The sequence below is a fragment of the Microplitis demolitor genome, chromosome 6, assembly GCF_026212275.2.
Source record: "Microplitis demolitor isolate Queensland-Clemson2020A chromosome 6, iyMicDemo2.1a, whole genome shotgun sequence".
NCBI classification, from domain to species: Eukaryota; Metazoa; Arthropoda; class Insecta; order Hymenoptera; family Braconidae; genus Microplitis; species Microplitis demolitor.
Window position 1 is genome coordinate 6,576,242 of NC_068550.1, and position 18,919 is coordinate 6,595,160.

The following is an 18,919-nucleotide window of genomic DNA, read 5'->3' on the forward strand; positions in this document are numbered from 1 at the left end:
ATTATTGATTTTATACATAAATTATTTATTTTTAATCTTTAACTAAAATTTATATTTTTATTTTTCAGAAATTTTAAAGAAACGTGAGAACCATGGACAAAATATATAAATTTAAGTAAGTTTTTTTTTTTGCACAAATTAATTTACTACAGATTCAAAATAAAGGGCATAATGATCACTCAAAATTACTTTAAATTTTATTTTAAATAAAAACGTCTAAACTATTGAACTTACGTTGAAATTGATAAGGACCTTTTTTATAGAGAATTAAATTTCCTATAAAAAGAGTGCTTATCATTTTTGTTGTATCTCTGATAATTTAGTCACAATATCATTTTAAATTCACATGAAAAAAAAAAAATATTAATAAAAATTTGACTTTCACTTAAATAATTTCTAGTACCCAAACTATGAAATCTAGTTAAAAATTTATAGATACCTTTTTTATAGAGAATTAAATTTTCTTCAAAATTGTTCATTACAATTTTTTTCATATTTTCAATAGTTTAGCCACAAAAATAAAAAACGATAAGCAATAATAAAATAAAATAAAATCTATTGATTTCATAATCAATTTAGATAAATATTTATAAATAAAATAATTAAAGCCCCACCTTTGGCCTTTTATATTTTCTATTGTCTGGTCGTAGACATATATAAAAAAAAAAAAATCTTGTCTAGAGTGTTGTTAAGTGTAATAGAATTATCGATGACAAGACAACGACTAAAGACACAAAGACGCAACTTGTAATGTCATTGTTATATCAATCTAGTCAATTTAAAATCGCTTATACTGTTTAGTATCGACTATTGACTATTGACATGCACAGCACAGTGTTGACAAGATTGATTGTATAAAATGATTGCTAACGCCAACACATATCCTTGATCATTTTTTTTATCTATCAATAAGCTACTAATTTTCTCATATATCCGGCACTGACTTTTTTTATTTTTATTAATATAATTATTTCAACATTTTAATATTTAATTATTCCTCTATATGATTGATCGATGATCGGTTTATTTATTTATGATAATTAACTTGTTTGCCAACAATTTATCAATTTGATATCTGACTTTATGGCTTAATCATTCGACTTTTTAAATTGAAACAATTATTATTATCATTATAATTATCACTAACAAAAAAAGGTGTTGAGTTCAATTTAAATAAGATTATGATTTTTTTTTAGTTTATATCGCGTTGAAAATTCCATAACTCGGTACCTAATTATCATAATTACTTTTTTAAGCGCTCATTTTTTTCCTCATGGAATGTACTACAAAAAATGTACCTATGAAATTTATCATATTTTCAATAGTTATGAATATATAAGCTCAAGAAATTGATAAAAAACCAAAAACACAAAATTTTGTTTGACTCAATACTTCAAAACTCGATATCTCAGTACCTCATTATCATAATTACTTTTTTAAGCGCTCATTTTTCTTCTCATTAAATGCACTACAAAAAATGTATCTATGAAATTTATCATATTTTCAATAGTTATGAATATATAAGCTCAAGAAATTGATAAAAAACCAAAAACACAAAATTTTGTTTGACTCAATACTTCAAAACTCGATATTTCAGTACCTAATCATCATAATTACTTCTTTAAGGGCTCATTTTTTTCCTTATGAAATTTGTCACAAAAAATGTATCTATGAAATTTATCATATTATCGATAGTTATGAATATATATGAGCTCAAAAACTTGATAAAAAACCAAAAACACAAAATTTTGTTTGACTCAATACTTCAAAACTCGATATCTCGATACCTAATTATCATAATTACTTATTTAAGGGCTCATTTTTTTCCTTATGAAATTTACTACAAAAAATGTATCTACAGAATTTATCATATTTTTATTATTCATCAAGATATCAAAGCTCAAGCTTTAGTATTCAAATTAGAAAATAAAAATACTATAATTTATTATTTAATTCTTAATTATTACGAGGTCAGAAAATAATAATATAAATAATAGGCATTAAGATAGGTGGATTAAATGATTAAATTACGCAATTAGATAAATAGATATTTTAATTACAATCAAATAAATAAATAAATAAATAAACAAGGGATTTAGTGAGTAGGAGTGTATGAATGTATGAGTACTTAAAATTACTGGGACAGAAGCTTCAACGAAACATTCAAACATAATTCATTGATGATTACCATGTTTAAAGGCATTTACGATTTACTATAAGCGAGTTAGTTATGCTTTAGTACTATTCATCCAACATGTAGGCGTTCTGCCTGCTCGTATGTTTATTTAATCCTGTTACTATTATAATACTTACTGAAAAAAATGTATATATTTATGATTTTATAATCCATACTTTCACTTTGGTAAATCTATAACAACTAAATTATCATATTATGTAGATCAAATTTTATTATCATCACTATTTATTGTTATTATTCTTACGATCATTATTTATCCTAAGGAATTTTATTTCTTTTTATTTTCATCGATTGATTCTTTTTTTTTTTTTTTTTTTTTTTTTTAACACTATAAATTGAGATAATCAATTGCTGATATGGATTTCTTAGAGGAAGGACTTAGCTTAGGAATAATTTTACTGCTCAAAATTACACCCGGTAATTGGTGTTGATTTTATGGAGACTTAGATGGAAAGTATTGATGGGACAGAGAAAATTTTCACACTATAAAAAAACGGTATAAGTCCACGTTATTCTGACGTTATGGTTATTAATGTTAAATTTAACTCCGAGAACGGTGTGAAAAAAACATTAGTAGCAGTACGATGAAATTTTTCCCTGTGTTAAAAAGGAAGTGGTTTAATTTTTAAACTGTCAGCAGTTGAATTTTATTTCAAATACAAAAAAAAAATTTTATTGTCTCACAAATTAATAATATGAATTTTATGATTAAAGTCTCTTTGTAGACTAAATCAGCGAGGGAAATAAAATTAAATAATCAATGATTAATTTATCATTTAAAATTTATTCAATATATAAAGCTGAAGCTAGCGGCCGCAATAAGTAGCGACCAGCAATTTTTTGCCTGGCCGCTACTGATTACGGCCGCTAGCTTCGGCTTCATATTCATTATCCCTGGTAGCATTTTTAAGGAAGTCTTACTGTAAATCTGTATCTTCAGTCTTCAGCAAGTCTGCATCATCAGTCTTGGACAAGTCTGAGGCAAGATACTTCTGTAAGATACGTCAAGTAAATCTGTTGAGATGCATTAGCTGAGACTTGCTGCAGAATTGCTTAAGATACCTGGACATGGCCACCCTTACTTCGTTACTTCCTGAGCCGTCTATCCAGCATTAGTCTAGTAAATTCAGTGGCGCTCACTAAATATTCAATATAATTTTATCGAGTGATAATATTATTAATTTGTAGCACTTTAAATTTAAATGAGGACCACTGGGTCAATTATAGGTACTGTGTGTTGAGCTTGGAGTGATTCGGAGAAAAAGAAACCCGATATCTTAAGCAATTCTGCAGCAACTCTGACCTAACATTGATATATTGTAGACATATTGGTTAAAAATTGCTGCAGACTATTTCTACAGATTTCCGCAAGTCTTTAAGGAGAATCTTAAGCAAGACTTGATGAAATCTTTGGCAAGTATACTTATGAAATATATCTTCTTCAAATCTTGTTTAAATCTAACCTACACTTTGAAAAATTTCCAACAAATTTTACTATGGGCGTATTGTAACACCGGACCATAAGAAAACTGGTACAAAATTTACAAGTTTCCCATAGTAAACGGTATGCGCAGACGACACAATTGGGACCTATGCGCATACGTTTACTATGGGACACTTGTAAATTTTTTACCAGTTTTCTTATGGACTAGGGTTACAATGCACCGATAGTAAAATTTAATGGGAATTTTTCACAGTGTACAAAATTTACAAGTATCCCATAGTAAACGGTATGCGCAGACGACACAGTTGGGACCTATGCGCATACGTTTACTATGGTACTCTTGAAAATTTTGTATCAGTTTTCTTATGGTCCAGGGTTACAATGCACCCATAGTAAAATTTAATGGGAATTTTTCACAGTGTACAAAATTTACAAGTATCCCATAGTAAACGGTATGCGCAGACGACACAATTGGGACCTATGCGCATACGTTTACTATGGTACTCTTGAAAATTTTGTATCAGTTTTCTTATGGTCCAGGGTTACAATACACCCATAGTAAAATTTAATGGGAATTTTTCACAGTGTACAAAATTTACAAGTATCCCATAGTAAACGGTATGCGCAGACGACACAATTGGGACCTATGCGCATACGTTTACTATGGGACACTTGTAAATTTTTTACCAGTTTTCTTATGGACCAGGGTTACAATGCACCCATAGTAAAATTTAATGGGAATTTTTGACAGTGTAAGAAACTTGCTGCAAGACATTCGTCAGGCAACTTGCTAAAGACAATGCTACTATGGATTTTCTTTTCCGTTTTGTAGATCTCAAAAGACATAATCATACCCTCAAACTCTGATCGTAGCTAATTTATTCCTCGTTCACACCGGCTTACTACCTCCGCTAATTACCACCTCTACACGGGTGCGAATTTATTTTAGCACCACATCAGTGTTATACTGAGTCCATTTTAACCGCTTCTTTTATGTGTAATAAGGATTAATGGTCAATATTTCGAGAACTTATAATAAAAATTTGGTATAAAATTATGCAAATTGTTGCAAAAAGTCTGATCTTTTAAATAAATTAATTAAAGTCTATTTATTTAAAAGCTAAAATACTTTAACTTAAAAAAGAAATAGTCATATTTTTAGAAATGTTTCTTTTTTTTATACTTCCCAAGTTTTAAAAAAATTATTTCAGTCAATTGATTTGCATTCTCTGGTTTTTGAATGTTTATCCTTCCCTTTCATAACATTGTTATGTTAAACCTCTTGTTTAACATAATACCTTACTAAGAATGATTTCGCGAACCTGACCACGTGGAATCATCTCTTTAAAATAGAAAACAAAGTTCCGTCTTTTATTTTAAATTGAGCCGTTAAACCTGCCAGTCTTTCAATACGATTTATGTCTTTGAAAGAAACATTATATTCATGTACATGAGTATTGAGTCTTAAACACTACAAAACAACAAAAAACCCTACAATAAAATAAAGAAATACATTTTTTTGGAAGTTAATTTTTTTCATACAATTGTTTCTTTTAAACTGTTTATTTTAGAAACAACGAATTTCTAATCGAGAAAATTAAAAATTGAAAAATTTTTTTAAAATTATTATTAACAAAACTCTATATCTCGGTACCTAATGATCATAATTACTCCTTTAAGGACTTATTCTGTTCCTTATTAAATTTACTACAAAAAATACGTCTATAAATTTTTCAAAATTTTTAGTACTTTTGAAGATATTTGAGTTTAATCACGTTTTCAAAATTATGGAAAATGAAATTCGTATCTAGGATTTAATTTTTTAAAATCCTATATCTCGGTACCTAATTATCATAATTACTCCTTTAAGGACTTATTCTTTTCCTTATTAAATTTACTACAAAAAATACGTCTATAAATTTTTCAAAATTTTTAGTACTTTTGAAGATATTTGAGTTTAATCACGTTTTCAAAATTATGGAAAATAAAATTCGTATCTAGGATTTAATCTTTTAAATTCTATATCTCGGTACCTAATGATCATAATTACTTCTTTAAGGACTTATTCTTTTCCTTATTAAATTTACTACAAAAAATACGTCTATAAATTTTTCAAAATTTTTAGTACTTTTGAAGATATTTGAGTTTAATCACGTTTTCAAAATTATGGAAAATAAAATTCGTATCTAGGATTTAATCTTTTAAATTCTATATCTCGGTACCTAATGATCATAATTACTTCTTTAAGGACTTATTCTTTTCCTTATTAAATTTACTACAAAAAATACATCTATAAAATTTTCAAAATTTGTAGTACTTTTGAAGATATTTGAGTTTAATCACGTTTTCAAAATTATGGAAAATGAAATTTGTATCTAGGATTTAATTTTTTAAAATCCTATATCTCGGTACCTAATTATCATAATTGCATCTTGAAGAGCTTATTCTTTTCCTTATTAAATTTACTACAAAGAACGTATCTAAAAAGTTCCTCATATTTTTATTAGTTTTTGATATATCGGGGCTCAATTCTTGAATTTCCTAGAATTGAATACAAAAACTGAAATTCCCATTTCAGAATTTAATAAAAAAAAATATAATCTGCAATATCATGTACACTATAATTAATCAACGTATGAAGACAATGTAATCACAGATATATTATACGATAGTGTAATGACAGTAGCACTTAAAGTTTAAAATAGCTGGTGTAATGCACACAAACGCGACATATAGGATTAGATTTTATCCGACATAATATAATACGAGTTGATGCGAGTGAATGTCTCAGTCTATCAGTCGCGATCTCGTAATTTTTTTTTTTTTATTTATTTCTTCAACTATCGATCATTAGATCGTTAATTATTTTTTTTACACTGATAACAACACGGATATTAGATATTTAAACATTTTATTGAGATTAAATTCCATTTTCATTTTTTAATCGCTATCTCACTATCTTAAGTGTACTATTAATTATTAAAATTTTAATTTATCGATTATATTAATAAATAATAGAAAAAAAAAAAAAAAAAAACGAAAAATTTCTATTTTTACCTAAATTTTAATAAAAACGATTACTATTCTAATCGGAGACGAGATTAGAGACATTGATAAATAGAGAGGCGTGTAACATTAAGTGAGAGGCGTTTTTGCATTAACCAATCATAACTTGTACAATTACTTGTTGCATTACACGACATTATTATTATTTATTTGGTAATAAATATAAATCATGATTATTTTTAATATCAAATCACTTATAACTTTGACTATCGATATCTCACTAAGTATTCGATATATATAGACTTCATATATGGTTTTTGGAAAGGAAATTAATCGATCTAAAATTTTTGTGTCTTTAAAAAAATCCATGGGACCAATGGTTCAAAAGTTATAGCCATTTTTTAAATTTCAAAATTTTTTATATAAATAGAAATTTGAACCGGGTCTTTGATTGGATATAATTTTTGAACTATTGATCTTATGATATTTTTTAATCAGACAAAAATTGTAGAGAATTTAATTCCCTTTCCAACGACCATATATGATGTATAGTTATTTTTTATAGTTACCGAGATATCGTGTAAAAAAAAATTGTTTCAAAAAAATAGTATATATATATATATATATATAGATATTATTAATGAATTAATTAATTAATAAGATAAATCATGATTGAATTGCTATCGTAATAATGAAGTTTTAAAAATTTTACAGATTAGACGAAGCCTGTCACAGATGGAAAATTTTAAATCCCAAGAAGTGGACGTGGAGTCAATTAAATTGCCCCTAAGTAAATTAATAATTAATAATAATAGTAATAATATTAATAATAATGATTATAATAAAAAGTGGTTAATTGTATTAATTGTAATTTATATTTTTTTAATTTATTGTCATTGTGTAATTGACAATAATTGTGATACTTACAATTACATTTATAACAATTTAATAGTGACATTACGGTTTCATTGAGTGTAATGACATTAAGTCATTTATGTATTTAGGAAGTGATGAGTGACGCAAATAACTCTACAATTTTTTTTTATTTCTGATTTAAAATTTATTTTTTTTTTTCATTTTTCTCTTTTTGTTTTGTTGGTTTTAAATAAACGGCGCGAGTAAAAATTAAACGACAAGGAGAAGTTGTACAACGGCCTTATTGCTGGCCTGGCCAGCTACTATGCGAATTGCAGATCTTCGAATTCTCATTGCGGTAAGTTCTTAATTATTATCATTATCTTCTTTTTTTTAATTTTTAACCAAAATTTTTTTATCACTCATTTGGAAAAAATTTTGTTTCAAATTCAAAAGTTCAGTATCTCGGTACCTAATTATCATAATTACTTTTTTGACGGCTTATTTTTTTCCTTATTAAATTAACTACAAAAAATGTATCTATAAAATTTTCAATATTTCCATTACATTTTTAAATATTTGAGTTTAATCAGTTTGTAAAAAATTTGAAAAATCAAATTTGTGCCTGGGATTAATTACTTAAACTTTGATATCTCAGGATATAATTATCGTAGTGAGTTAACTTAGGGCTCAAATTTTTCCTTATTAAATTTACTACAAAAAGTGTAGGAGCAAATTTTTCTTTACATTAATAACTTATCGAGATATCGAAGCTCGAACAACCAATTCAATAACTTTTCCCACAGATCCTCGATGAAACGATAATTTAAAAAAAAATAATAATAATAATCAATACAAAAATTTAATCTACTTTGTAATAGATAGTATATCGGTACCCTATTATCACTATGACTATAATCTTCATTATATAATTTATAGGATGATATTTATATTAAAACAGGAAAAAAAGAATGAAGTATCATCAGGTTGTCAATTTATAGATTGATAAATGCGTACATATATAAACGAACTATAATTTGATAATAGCTATCTCCGGAGCTAAAAGGACGCACAGGACAATTTTATTCTACGTATAAATATATATTTATATACTGGGGTTTGAAAATATTAAAATATGCTAATTGGATAAATTTCATTATTTTTTATTTTTATCTAATGATAAATGTTATTAATAAATATTGAATCAAAAAAATTTTATAAAGTTTTTACATTCCGGATTTTATAAAATTAAATTTTTATGAAAATTATAATGAAAAAAAGACTGTACAGACAGTTTAAGAAAATTTTTTTTAAATTTAGAAGAAATTCCCGGGCTGGTTTTTAAATTTGTTATTGGCGGGAAACAATTAAAATTAAAATTTTTTAAACAAATTTTAGAGAAAGAAAAATTGTACAAGCATCAATTGAAGAAATTTTTTGTAATTCAGAAAAAATTCCCAGGCGAGATTTAAAATTTTTTTTGGCGGGAAAAATTTGAAATGTTTTAATTAAACTTTCCATAAAAAAAAATTGTAGACATTAATTGAAAAAATTTTTTTAAATTCCGAAAAAATTCCCGGGCGGGATTTGAAATTTTCTAAATAAATTATGTAGAAAAAAAAAAAATTGTACTGACGTCAGTTAAAAAGAATTTTTTTAAATTTAGAAAAAAATCGCGGGATTGATTCAAAATTTTCTATTGGCGGGAAAACTATTTTTTAAATAAATTATAAAGAATTTTTTTATTGGCGGGAGAAAAAAATTTATATTAACACAAATTTAAATCTCTATAAATAAAACTTATTTTCCCGGAAGTATACCATTATTAATATAATAAAAAAATAAATAGTAAATTTATAAAAAAAAATATTATTTCGGAGTCATGCTTCTTAATTATTTACAATTAAAATAATAATAATAATATTAATATTAGCAGTGGATAGAAATAAAGTGGCGAAGTGAAATATAACAGAAGAAATGTTAATAATGTAATGAAATGTATGTATGTATGTAGATAGATAGAAAGGTACATAAAAGAGTCACACGCTGGGTGTTTAGACAGCGGACATATATACTCTACTGGCTACATCACATCTTATATGATTGACGTGTATAAACATTTACTTAGTCACCTTGGACATGCTAACTTTTATTTTACGTTATATTTCTTTACATGTCACCCATTATTTTAATTTACGTACATCTTTTTACATTTTTATTTACACCATTATCATCACTATTATTATTATTATTAATTAATTATCATATTTTATTCGAGAGTTAATGCACTCTTTAATTTTTAAGTATTACGCTAAAATTAATAAATAGATTTTTTTTATATAATTTTATCCTCTATAAATTTATTTATTTATATATTTTTATTGTTACTGTGATACCTTAGATGGAATTTAACATCCAAAGTAATGTATTGTAATAAATTATAGGAAACTAACAATCATTAAAATTTTTTTATCTTTAAATTGATATAATGATTTAACTGTAACAGATACGATAAATATGGATAGAAATTATTTTATAGACAATTTTATTCTCTATAATAAAATATTTTTATTACTTTCACATAAATTATATTGTTAACAAGATAGTAATAATTTGAAGTTTATTAAAAATTTTATTAACAATTAAATTCAACTCTATTTTATTCAAATTATTTATATCTTATAAACGATCGAGTTTAAGAAAAAATTTATAGATATACTTTTTTTAGGAAATTTAATTTTCTACTAAATTGTTTATATGCATTTTTACTCTATTTTCAATAGATCAGCTAATAATAATAATAATTTGATTTATAATTCTCAGAATACAAAAATACAGATTCAATATTTTGATCTTTTTAAATTATTTTATTTAAACTCATTATATCTCATTAACTATCAGGTTTAAAGTAAAACTTATAGATATACTTTTTATAGGAAATTTAATGATCTACAAAATTGTTCATATACATTTCTACTCTATTTTTGATAGATTAGCTGATAATTTAATTAATAGTTCTCAGTATACAAGAATCTGGTTTAATATTTTTGTTTGAATGAATTATTTTATTTAAATTGATTGTATTTTATAAACCATCAAATTTAAGAAAAAATTTATAGATATAATTTTTATAAGAAATTTAATTCTCTATAAAATTGTATCTATACATTTTTACTCTATTTTCGATAGATTATCCAATAATTTAGTTTATACAAAAAATACAGATTTAATATTTTGATCTTTCAAAATTATTTTATTTAAACTCATTATATCTCATTAACTATCAAATTTAACATAAAATTCACAGACATACTTTTCATAGGAAATTTAATTCTCTACAAAATTGATCATATACATTTTTACTTTATCTACAATAGATTAGCCGATAATTTGATTTATAATGCCCAGTGTATTAAAAAAAAATATATTTTTCAACAAAATAAAGACATTAAAATAAAATGGTAATTAAGTTTTACTAGAATATAAATATACTAAGTACACTAAAAAATTAAGAGAGTATAAATATAAATAATCTTATTTCCTATCGAACAAAAAAAATTTTTCAATATATATATATATAGATATATATAATAAAATGATCTTTATCTATGTGTCTTGTCCGGTTATGCTCTATGTATTTTACAACACGTCGACTTGAACGACAGGTACATGTTGTACTCTCGTGTGTTAATATAAGTACTAACTTAAACCTACCATAACATATATATATATATATATATATATATATATATATATATATATATATATATATATATGGTGTATATTGACCCCTGTGACAGTGTTATATTTAATACCATACCTGTACTTCACATACCAGACTCATTATTACATATATATATATATATATATATATATATATTTAAATCATTAGATAATTATATTGATTATAAAAGTATGTGAGATAGAAAATTATCGAGACGGCGCCATGATATTATTGCTTTATTTATATTCAAATGTTTATTTTTTCTTGTAAAAATTAAGACTTAAACTTTTGGCTCAATTTTGAAATTAGAAAAAATGAACTATCAAATTTTTAATATGTAATTAGAGAATATTAGTTATAAATATAAATATCAAAAACATAAACAATAAATCCGTATCTTTATAACGGTTATATAAATTTTTTAAACGATAAAAATTTTTATTGAGTTCAATTAATCAAGTACTTAAATCATGTGTCATTATACGTATCTAAGTATTTTATTTATTACGTTAAAAAAAAAATAAATCCAAGCGACGAACATGCAGTTAAGAACGATTACTGTTAAAGATTGTGGCAAACTTGATATAAATAATATAATATATACATGATATAAACCTCGAGTCATATCGTCTTATGTACCGTGACTAAAACCGTGGTTTATTACTTGTATGATTACTAAAGGTTATTAAAAGTCATTACACCTTTACATCTACTAATGTACTTACGTCAATTTAATTTTTATTTATTTTTTTTTTTAACTGGATACAAAAAATTTTTTTTTTAGTGAAATAAATTTTTGAGTTGAGTTGTTGATAAAATTCTGTGTTAAATGAGTACCCACATCGATATATTAAAAAAAAGTCATAATTTTGTAATTGTCGCGGTAATTAAAAATCCGCAGTTTCGTACTCAAAATAATATTATTTCAAAAATATTGATGTGGGTACTCAAACACTAGTAAATTACATCACCAATTTAGTGTAAGAACTTATTTTTTTTTTATCTCAATTACAAAAGAAAAATTATTTTTGAAAAAAAATTTTTTTTTTAAATCAATGAATATGCTATTTGAATAGTCGATAACATTCTACGTCAAATGAGTACCCACATCGATATATTACAATAAAGTAGTTTTCCACATATATCATATCAGCGATTTTGTATTTGGAAGCAAGTAAACCGAAATATATTGATGTGGGTACTTGAACTTCAGGGAATTACCTCAGGAATTTATTCCCACAATTTATTTTTTATTTCCTTGGCACCGCAAGACATAAACTCATCGTTTCAGTACATACCACTTTGTCTACCGCATCCAATAAAAAAAAAAAGAAAATATTGATGGCCACCCAACAAAATAATAAAAATAATTAATGGTTTTTTTTAAGGTGGTTTGGCTGACCGCACTCCTGTCACAGCGGTTTGTTGACGCCAGCAACGAAACACGTGATAATTTAACGCGCAGTATCCGCGATACATCTTTCCACGGAACTTCTTTATGGTAAAAAATATTGTACATTTTACATAATTTATAAAATTATTTATTTATTTAATTAAATAGGTCACAAGAAGATCAAATAAATAAACGTCCATTAGGATTAACATACCGCGAAATGCAAAACGTATTGCGACACGAAGGCGGCGAAGAAGGTTTGCCCGTCGACTGTTGTCCGACAGTTAAAGAAATAATTGAACCTATTGGAGGAAGAAATCGGGATGAAATGTACGTCGAGTTGTACAGAAATGATGATCAAGTCCAGAGGTTTTACGAATACTCGTGCCGACAGGACGTCCTGGACAAACCCTGTCGATTTATCGACCGAAAGTTGATGAATCAGTCAAGATGTGTACAAAAGTATTCATACTCTTATGCTATGGTTAGAGATCCGTCTGCCGAAATTACAACTATGGTAATTATTTTTTTTTTTAATTTTTTTCTAATTCAATAATGATTTTATTTAAATTATTGATTGAAAAGTGTTGTATTGATAGTAATCGATTGTACGAATCCAGTTTTTAAGCTCCCATACTATTGGTTCGCTTACAAATAACAAAAGTTATCCGGCTCGAAGGACCAAAGTATAACTACCGTAAATTAGAAAAAAATCTATAAAAAATCAAAAATGATTTTTTTTTCATTTCGATTACATCCAAATTGACTTGTCGAATTTTACTTAAAAATTATTTATAAATTTTTTTATTTTTAAGGAAAATGGAAATACGGAACATCATCATAGGCATCGGCACAAAGATCATCATTTTCCAACATTTGGTTACGGCTCACCCTGGACACTAGATCACATTCGCGTGAGAAGCGGATGTAGCTGTGAGATTTCACCTAAGCCCAAAAAAAAACGACCCTCAAGTCTAAAAACTAAAAAAATAAAACATAGGCCGTCTAAAAAAAAAGATGATTTTACAATAAATTCAGATACGTAATTAATTAATTAATCAACCAAACGCCTTAGATTATTTATTAATTTTTGTTACCAATTATTTAATCACTTTTAATTAATTAATTATAAAAATAATATTAAATAATTAATTTTAAATTGCAAGTCGAAATCATTCTAATCATTAATTTTTTTTTTTTTTATTAAAAATAAATTTATTTATTAATTTTTAATGTTACCTACAATTATTTTTTAACGCGGCCAGTTCTTAACAATTTATAATTAAAATAGTAATGGCTAACTAATTATTTTATTTAATTAATTATAGAAAAATTGAAAGTAAGAAAATTTTTTATTTTGACTGATTAGAGATTTTTATTTATTAATAAAAATAAAAATAATCAAAAACCTGAATATAATCATGACAATGACTAGAATTAGTGATTAAAAAAAAATTCGGTGATAAGAGCGCGTTTAGTTCCGCGAACCGAAGGCTAGTCGAGCAAACGCCGACTCATAATCCGTTTTTGAGGTTAACTCTCATAGCTATCGAAAAAATTAATTAGTAAATTATGTTTCTTTTAGTATTCTATTATTTAATAGAGTGAATTGAGTCGACTAGAGTAAAATGGAATAAAGAATTGAGGGAATAATTTTTTTGGTGAATTCCAGTGGGAAAAAAAAAATTTTGCTTGTCCATTTTACCCCAGTATACTTAATTTTTAATACCGTCCTGCTTAAAAAAAAAAATTATACACGCACTAATTATTATTAATATCTTTTTATATATTTTTAATTTTTTTATTTACTGCCATGTAAAAAACATTGTAAATAATTAATTTAATTATGAAAATAAATATATAGTATAAATATAAATTTTTTTGCTGCAATCTTAACTGTGTAACTTTTTCTACAATTTTCACACTTTGATGATGTTTGTTTATGGTGTGCCGTCAACTGATTCTATTAATTTTATACCACGATTAGTGATCCTAATAAATTGATCTTATATTCGACATTCGGTTGAAATTTTTTTTGCATTAAATGAAAAACTACAATCTGTCTAATGACAATAGATAATTGCAATGATAGAGTTCAACGTGTAGATTAGAGCTTTACCCATTTGCAAAATACACTAGTGCAGATGAAATAGTAAAAGCGCTGTGAAGTCCTGGGTTCAAATACGCTGAAGGCGTGTGGGTTCACTTCTGGGCTCTAGGAGGTCTTTCACTAGGGAATTCGGATGTTTGTCAAGTGTGGCTTGGTATTTTTCGCTGTAACGCGAGATTTCTTCTTAACTGTGGCAACAAATAGGTCTTTGTGGAGTGTTTTGTTGGATACGAACCACAGTGCGTTGATGATGGCTCTGAGAGTCTTGGATTTTCTATTCCATACCTCATTATTGCTTTTCTTTCTCATCTCTTCTACAATTGTTTGCAATCGCGAAGCGTGTTAGTGCGTAAGTGCCGACAGGTGGCAGTCTGGTGGCTTTGTAGAACGAACCTCAAATAAAATGGCAGTGCATTATATCAACTTGTGAAAAATAATTAATTTGCTCACGGTAGGAATCAAACCTAAGTCTGGTCGGTACTTGAATTCGAGGACAATAATGTTCTCCACTCAACCCCAAGCACTGATGTATAAATATATATAATATTTAAAAATATAGGTATATTTAATTTTAAAATTATTTATTAAATAATCATAATAGTAATACATGCTTAAGTATAAAAAATGAGTTCAGGAATTTGGCCGTCTTCGATTGAAGTGCCGTTATTATTTCCGGCGGCAAAACTAAATTGGAATTTAATAAAATCTTTACCACTATTAGAACAGTCTACGGAAACGCAGCGCAAGCCTTTCGTGCCGTAATGAGAATCCGGGCCTTTGAATGTTGCTGAGGCTGTGTAAATAGTGTTTGCTATTATTTCAATAGGTTCTTTAAACATTAAACGATATGTATAATTAGAGCCGTCACAACTAAAACTCGTTGAATTAGTAGCTATTATTTTACTCGATGCGGTGTGACTTAATTCTATAAGTACTTCGTACTCTGCTGGTCCGTGGACACTTCCATAGACACCGTAACCAACTAAAAATATACGCCGATCTACGCTGAATCTGAAATTTTAAATATTTTATTCACGAGCCATTGGCTAGTGCGGCAAACAGAACTTGCATTTCAAATATCTTTAAAACTATTGAGTTTACGAAAAAATTTATAGATATCGAATTTGTAGATAATTTAATTCTCTATTAAAAATGTTCTTAAGACTTTTTTCATATTTGTGATATTTCAAAAGATATCGTCATTACAACTGTCTAGAGACGTAAAATATCATCCGAATATTTTCTGATACAGAAAATAAATATTTTTATTACCTGATCCGGTCACTAGTGCCATTGTAACCCCAACGACTGTCTGTTTGTTGGAATCTACATACTGTTAATTCTTTGCCCATCATACGGCAACGCGGCATAGCTTCAAATCCAACTGCCGGCTTTGGATTTACGGTAAAATATAAAAATAATGATACCACCTAAAATAATACGATAAATTATTTCATTCGTAATATTAAGTATCAATTTAATGCTAATAATTTTTTATTAACTTCACGGTCAGTCAGTAAACCGCATTGAGCTGGACCCATTGCGAATTCCTCGACGGACATTAATGGAAACCGTACTAATGATAATGCTCGGCCTAGTACTGATCGCTGATTTTCAGGTGTTACTGGCAATTGTTGGCGCACACATTCAGCTTCTGACCATCTATAATTTTTTAAATTTATTTTTAAACGACCCGTTTTACCACAGTGAAAAAAAAAAATTACCTGACAACAGCTTGAAAAATTTTGGATTCTCTAACTCTGAGAGTGTCTCTCTCTAGCACGACCATCAATGTGTCAATATCGATGTCCGTAAATCCATCGGCGTTTAAAGCGTCGGTCGTAAATTTATCGATGGTATCCAAGCAAACTGCCGCCAACTGTTGTTCGTCGAATAATCTGGCTTGGGTTAATAATAAAAATGCATTGTCGCTGGTGAGATGACTGCGCAGAAACTCAACGCAGTGTTTTTCCAGCGGTGAGACCGCGTATTTTTTGGCGGTGTAGAGGGTAGTCATAACAGTATCCGGATCTATTTGAATTTCATCGGTGTAAAGAAATAAAAGAACTGCCAAAAAAGCCGCTGGTTCAACATCCGGTACTTCTATTTCTGCTGATGCTGTTGCCAGAGTTCCGTTGAACATCGCGTCAAATACTGCGCTTCCGGATGATAAAACTAATTTGTGGGCGGGAATACGTTGCTGCTGGCCAACTCGACCCACTAAAAATCTAACGTCTGATAAAATTTCATTATTGAATAAAAATGAGAACCGTTCTTTCATAGTCGTCTTGGTGCCTTGCCAATTGTACAGTTGGGATGAAGCTTGAAGCTGTGGCTGCGGTTGTCGCGGAGGTAAATTTTGATGAACTTCCGCTGGTGGATCGTTGTGTGGACGCGCTTCCAAATGCAAAGTGTTGGCTGAATTACTTGGTCTAGTTTATAAATTTTAATTATTATTATTTTTTTATAGTAAGAGAACATTGTTTCAAATAAAAATATTATTTTTTTTTAATGTGAGGTCCAAAAATTTTTGAATAATCCAAACTTTCCTGTGTATTTTAAATGAGAAAACTTCAAAATCAAATGTAAAGTATTCAAAATTAAAATTAAGAGCTGCAACTTTCACGAAATTTTTTTTCAACCTCTACCACAATTTTTTGAAGAGGGAGTAAAAAAAAAAATAGTCGTTCCAAACGAACCACCCAAATATATACACTGTAAAAAGAGCGGTGTTAAAAATGGACTCATTTTAACTCCGCCCGGTGTAAAAATTAAATTACACCGGTGTAGGAGGAGTAATTCACCGGTGTTAAAAATACCGGTGTTAAAGTGGGGTAACCGGTGCAAAAACGGAGTAATATCGACGTAAAAGCAAGGTAATCGGTGTAAAAGCGGGGTAAACTGCGTCTGCTTGGAGAATGAACTTTAAAGATCATAAAACACAAAAAATGTCAGTTCTTTATGAAAATTAATAAAAAATATCATTTATTAACAAGTATAGTGATCGAGTAAGTAAAAATATTCACAAAATAAAATATTTTAACACCCGTAAAGAATATCTACACCGGCGGCGGCATTATTTTAACACTGGTCTAGAATATCTACACCAGTGACGGCGTTATTTTAACACCGGAGACTTTGTTTTAGCACCGGTACAGAATACTTACACCGGCGGCGACGTTATTTTTACACCGCTTTCGATGTTGAAATTTAACACCGCTGATTTTAACACCTACACCGCTTGGACTTACCCCGGTGATTTTTTTCAGTGTATATTTTTTTCAAGCAAACATATCGATGTGGGTACTCAAACTCAAAGAAATTTTATCAGGAATAAAAATATGGCCTCCAAATTTCCTTATCAATACTCTAGCTCAATTACTCATTATTAATTACCGCCCACTTTATAACCTCAAAAAAAAAAATTAAATAAATACATGAAAAAAAAAAAACTTACACATCACGAGGAACTAAAACATTGCTAGTAGTTGATGTCGAGGGTTCTTCGTCATCGCACCCAAAAGTAGTAGCCCTTCTTGTGCAGGAGAATGTCGTAGTGACATTTCCAGGATTCTGCATATTTTGAGGCGATGACAATAAATTTGCATTGCTGGTAGCACTACTATTAACACTATTACTATTACTATTACCAACAAAATCATCATTATTACTTGAACTCGTAGCATCACTATCATTGCTATTATTATTACTCGACATTCTTAACTCGGAAAATCTACTCGCTACATTATTCGTCTGATCGTCAAATGATGACATTTTTATACAAAATAATTTTAGAAATTTTTTCAATGTTTTGTTTTTTTTTATTCATCTAACAGAAGTTCACTTCACTTATTCTTCAATTATTTTTTTTTTTTAAATAATTACATAAATATTTAAGCTGACATTTAAATCCACTTTTTTACTTTAATTAACGAGCTGTCAAATTCGTTGATGATCGATGTATTGGTTAGTAATTTTTTACTAATTAAATTATTTAATTACTCAGATATTAAATTAATTATTATTATTAATAATTAATAAGTTAAATATTTACTAGTGATAGTAATAATAAAATAAAATAATAAACAATAAAAACTATCGATTTGCTCTGGCTCTAGACGAGCGCGAGCGCCATCTTGATTTTCTGATTTTTAAATTTGAACGCCAGATGGCGGGGAATTAAAATGTCT

General features: G+C 27.4%; 2 protein-coding genes across 2 annotated transcripts in view; one reads left to right on the forward strand and one right to left on the reverse strand.

Moving 5' to 3' along the window:
* Positions 1 to 15,204, forward strand: part of LOC103579862 (uncharacterized) — a 36,030-nt gene extending 20,826 nt beyond the window's left edge. Inside the window, exons 2-6 of the mRNA XM_053739915.1 lie at positions 69 to 115; positions 7,362 to 7,860; positions 12,615 to 12,727; positions 12,788 to 13,136; positions 13,435 to 15,204. Of these exons, the coding sequence (XP_053595890.1) occupies positions 7,828 to 7,860; positions 12,615 to 12,727; positions 12,788 to 13,136; positions 13,435 to 13,665 (726 nt within the window). The 5' untranslated portion in view covers positions 69 to 115; positions 7,362 to 7,827 and the 3' untranslated portion in view covers positions 13,666 to 15,204. The remainder of the gene's footprint in view (positions 1 to 68; positions 116 to 7,361; positions 7,861 to 12,614; positions 12,728 to 12,787; positions 13,137 to 13,434) is intronic.
* An 85-nt stretch (positions 15,205 to 15,289) lies between these two features.
* LOC103579863 (BTB/POZ domain-containing protein 1) lies at positions 15,290 to 18,857 on the reverse strand. The gene is made up of 5 exons (XM_008561421.1): positions 18,187 to 18,857; positions 16,454 to 17,161; positions 16,232 to 16,391; positions 16,002 to 16,159; positions 15,290 to 15,740 (listed from the first exon to the last, which is right to left on the reverse strand). The coding sequence occupies exons 1-5, from the start codon at positions 18,501 to 18,503 to the stop codon at positions 15,341 to 15,343; spliced, it is 1,743 nt and encodes a 580-aa protein (XP_008559643.1). The 5' UTR covers positions 18,504 to 18,857; the 3' UTR covers positions 15,290 to 15,340.
* Between the last annotated feature and the right edge of the window lie 62 nt (positions 18,858 to 18,919).

Coding starts and splice junctions, on each gene's coding strand:
- LOC103579863 (XM_008561421.1), bottom strand. CDS start 18,503: ATGTCATCATTTGACGATCAGACGAATAATGTAGCGAGTAGATTTTCC. Junction 17,162..18,186: donor GTTTTAGTTCCTCGTGATGT/GTAAGTTTTTTT, acceptor TTTATAAACTAG/ACCAAGTAATTCAGCCAACA. Junction 16,392..16,453: donor ATTTTTCAAGCTGTTGTCAG/GTAATTTTTTTT, acceptor AAAAAATTATAG/ATGGTCAGAAGCTGAATGTG.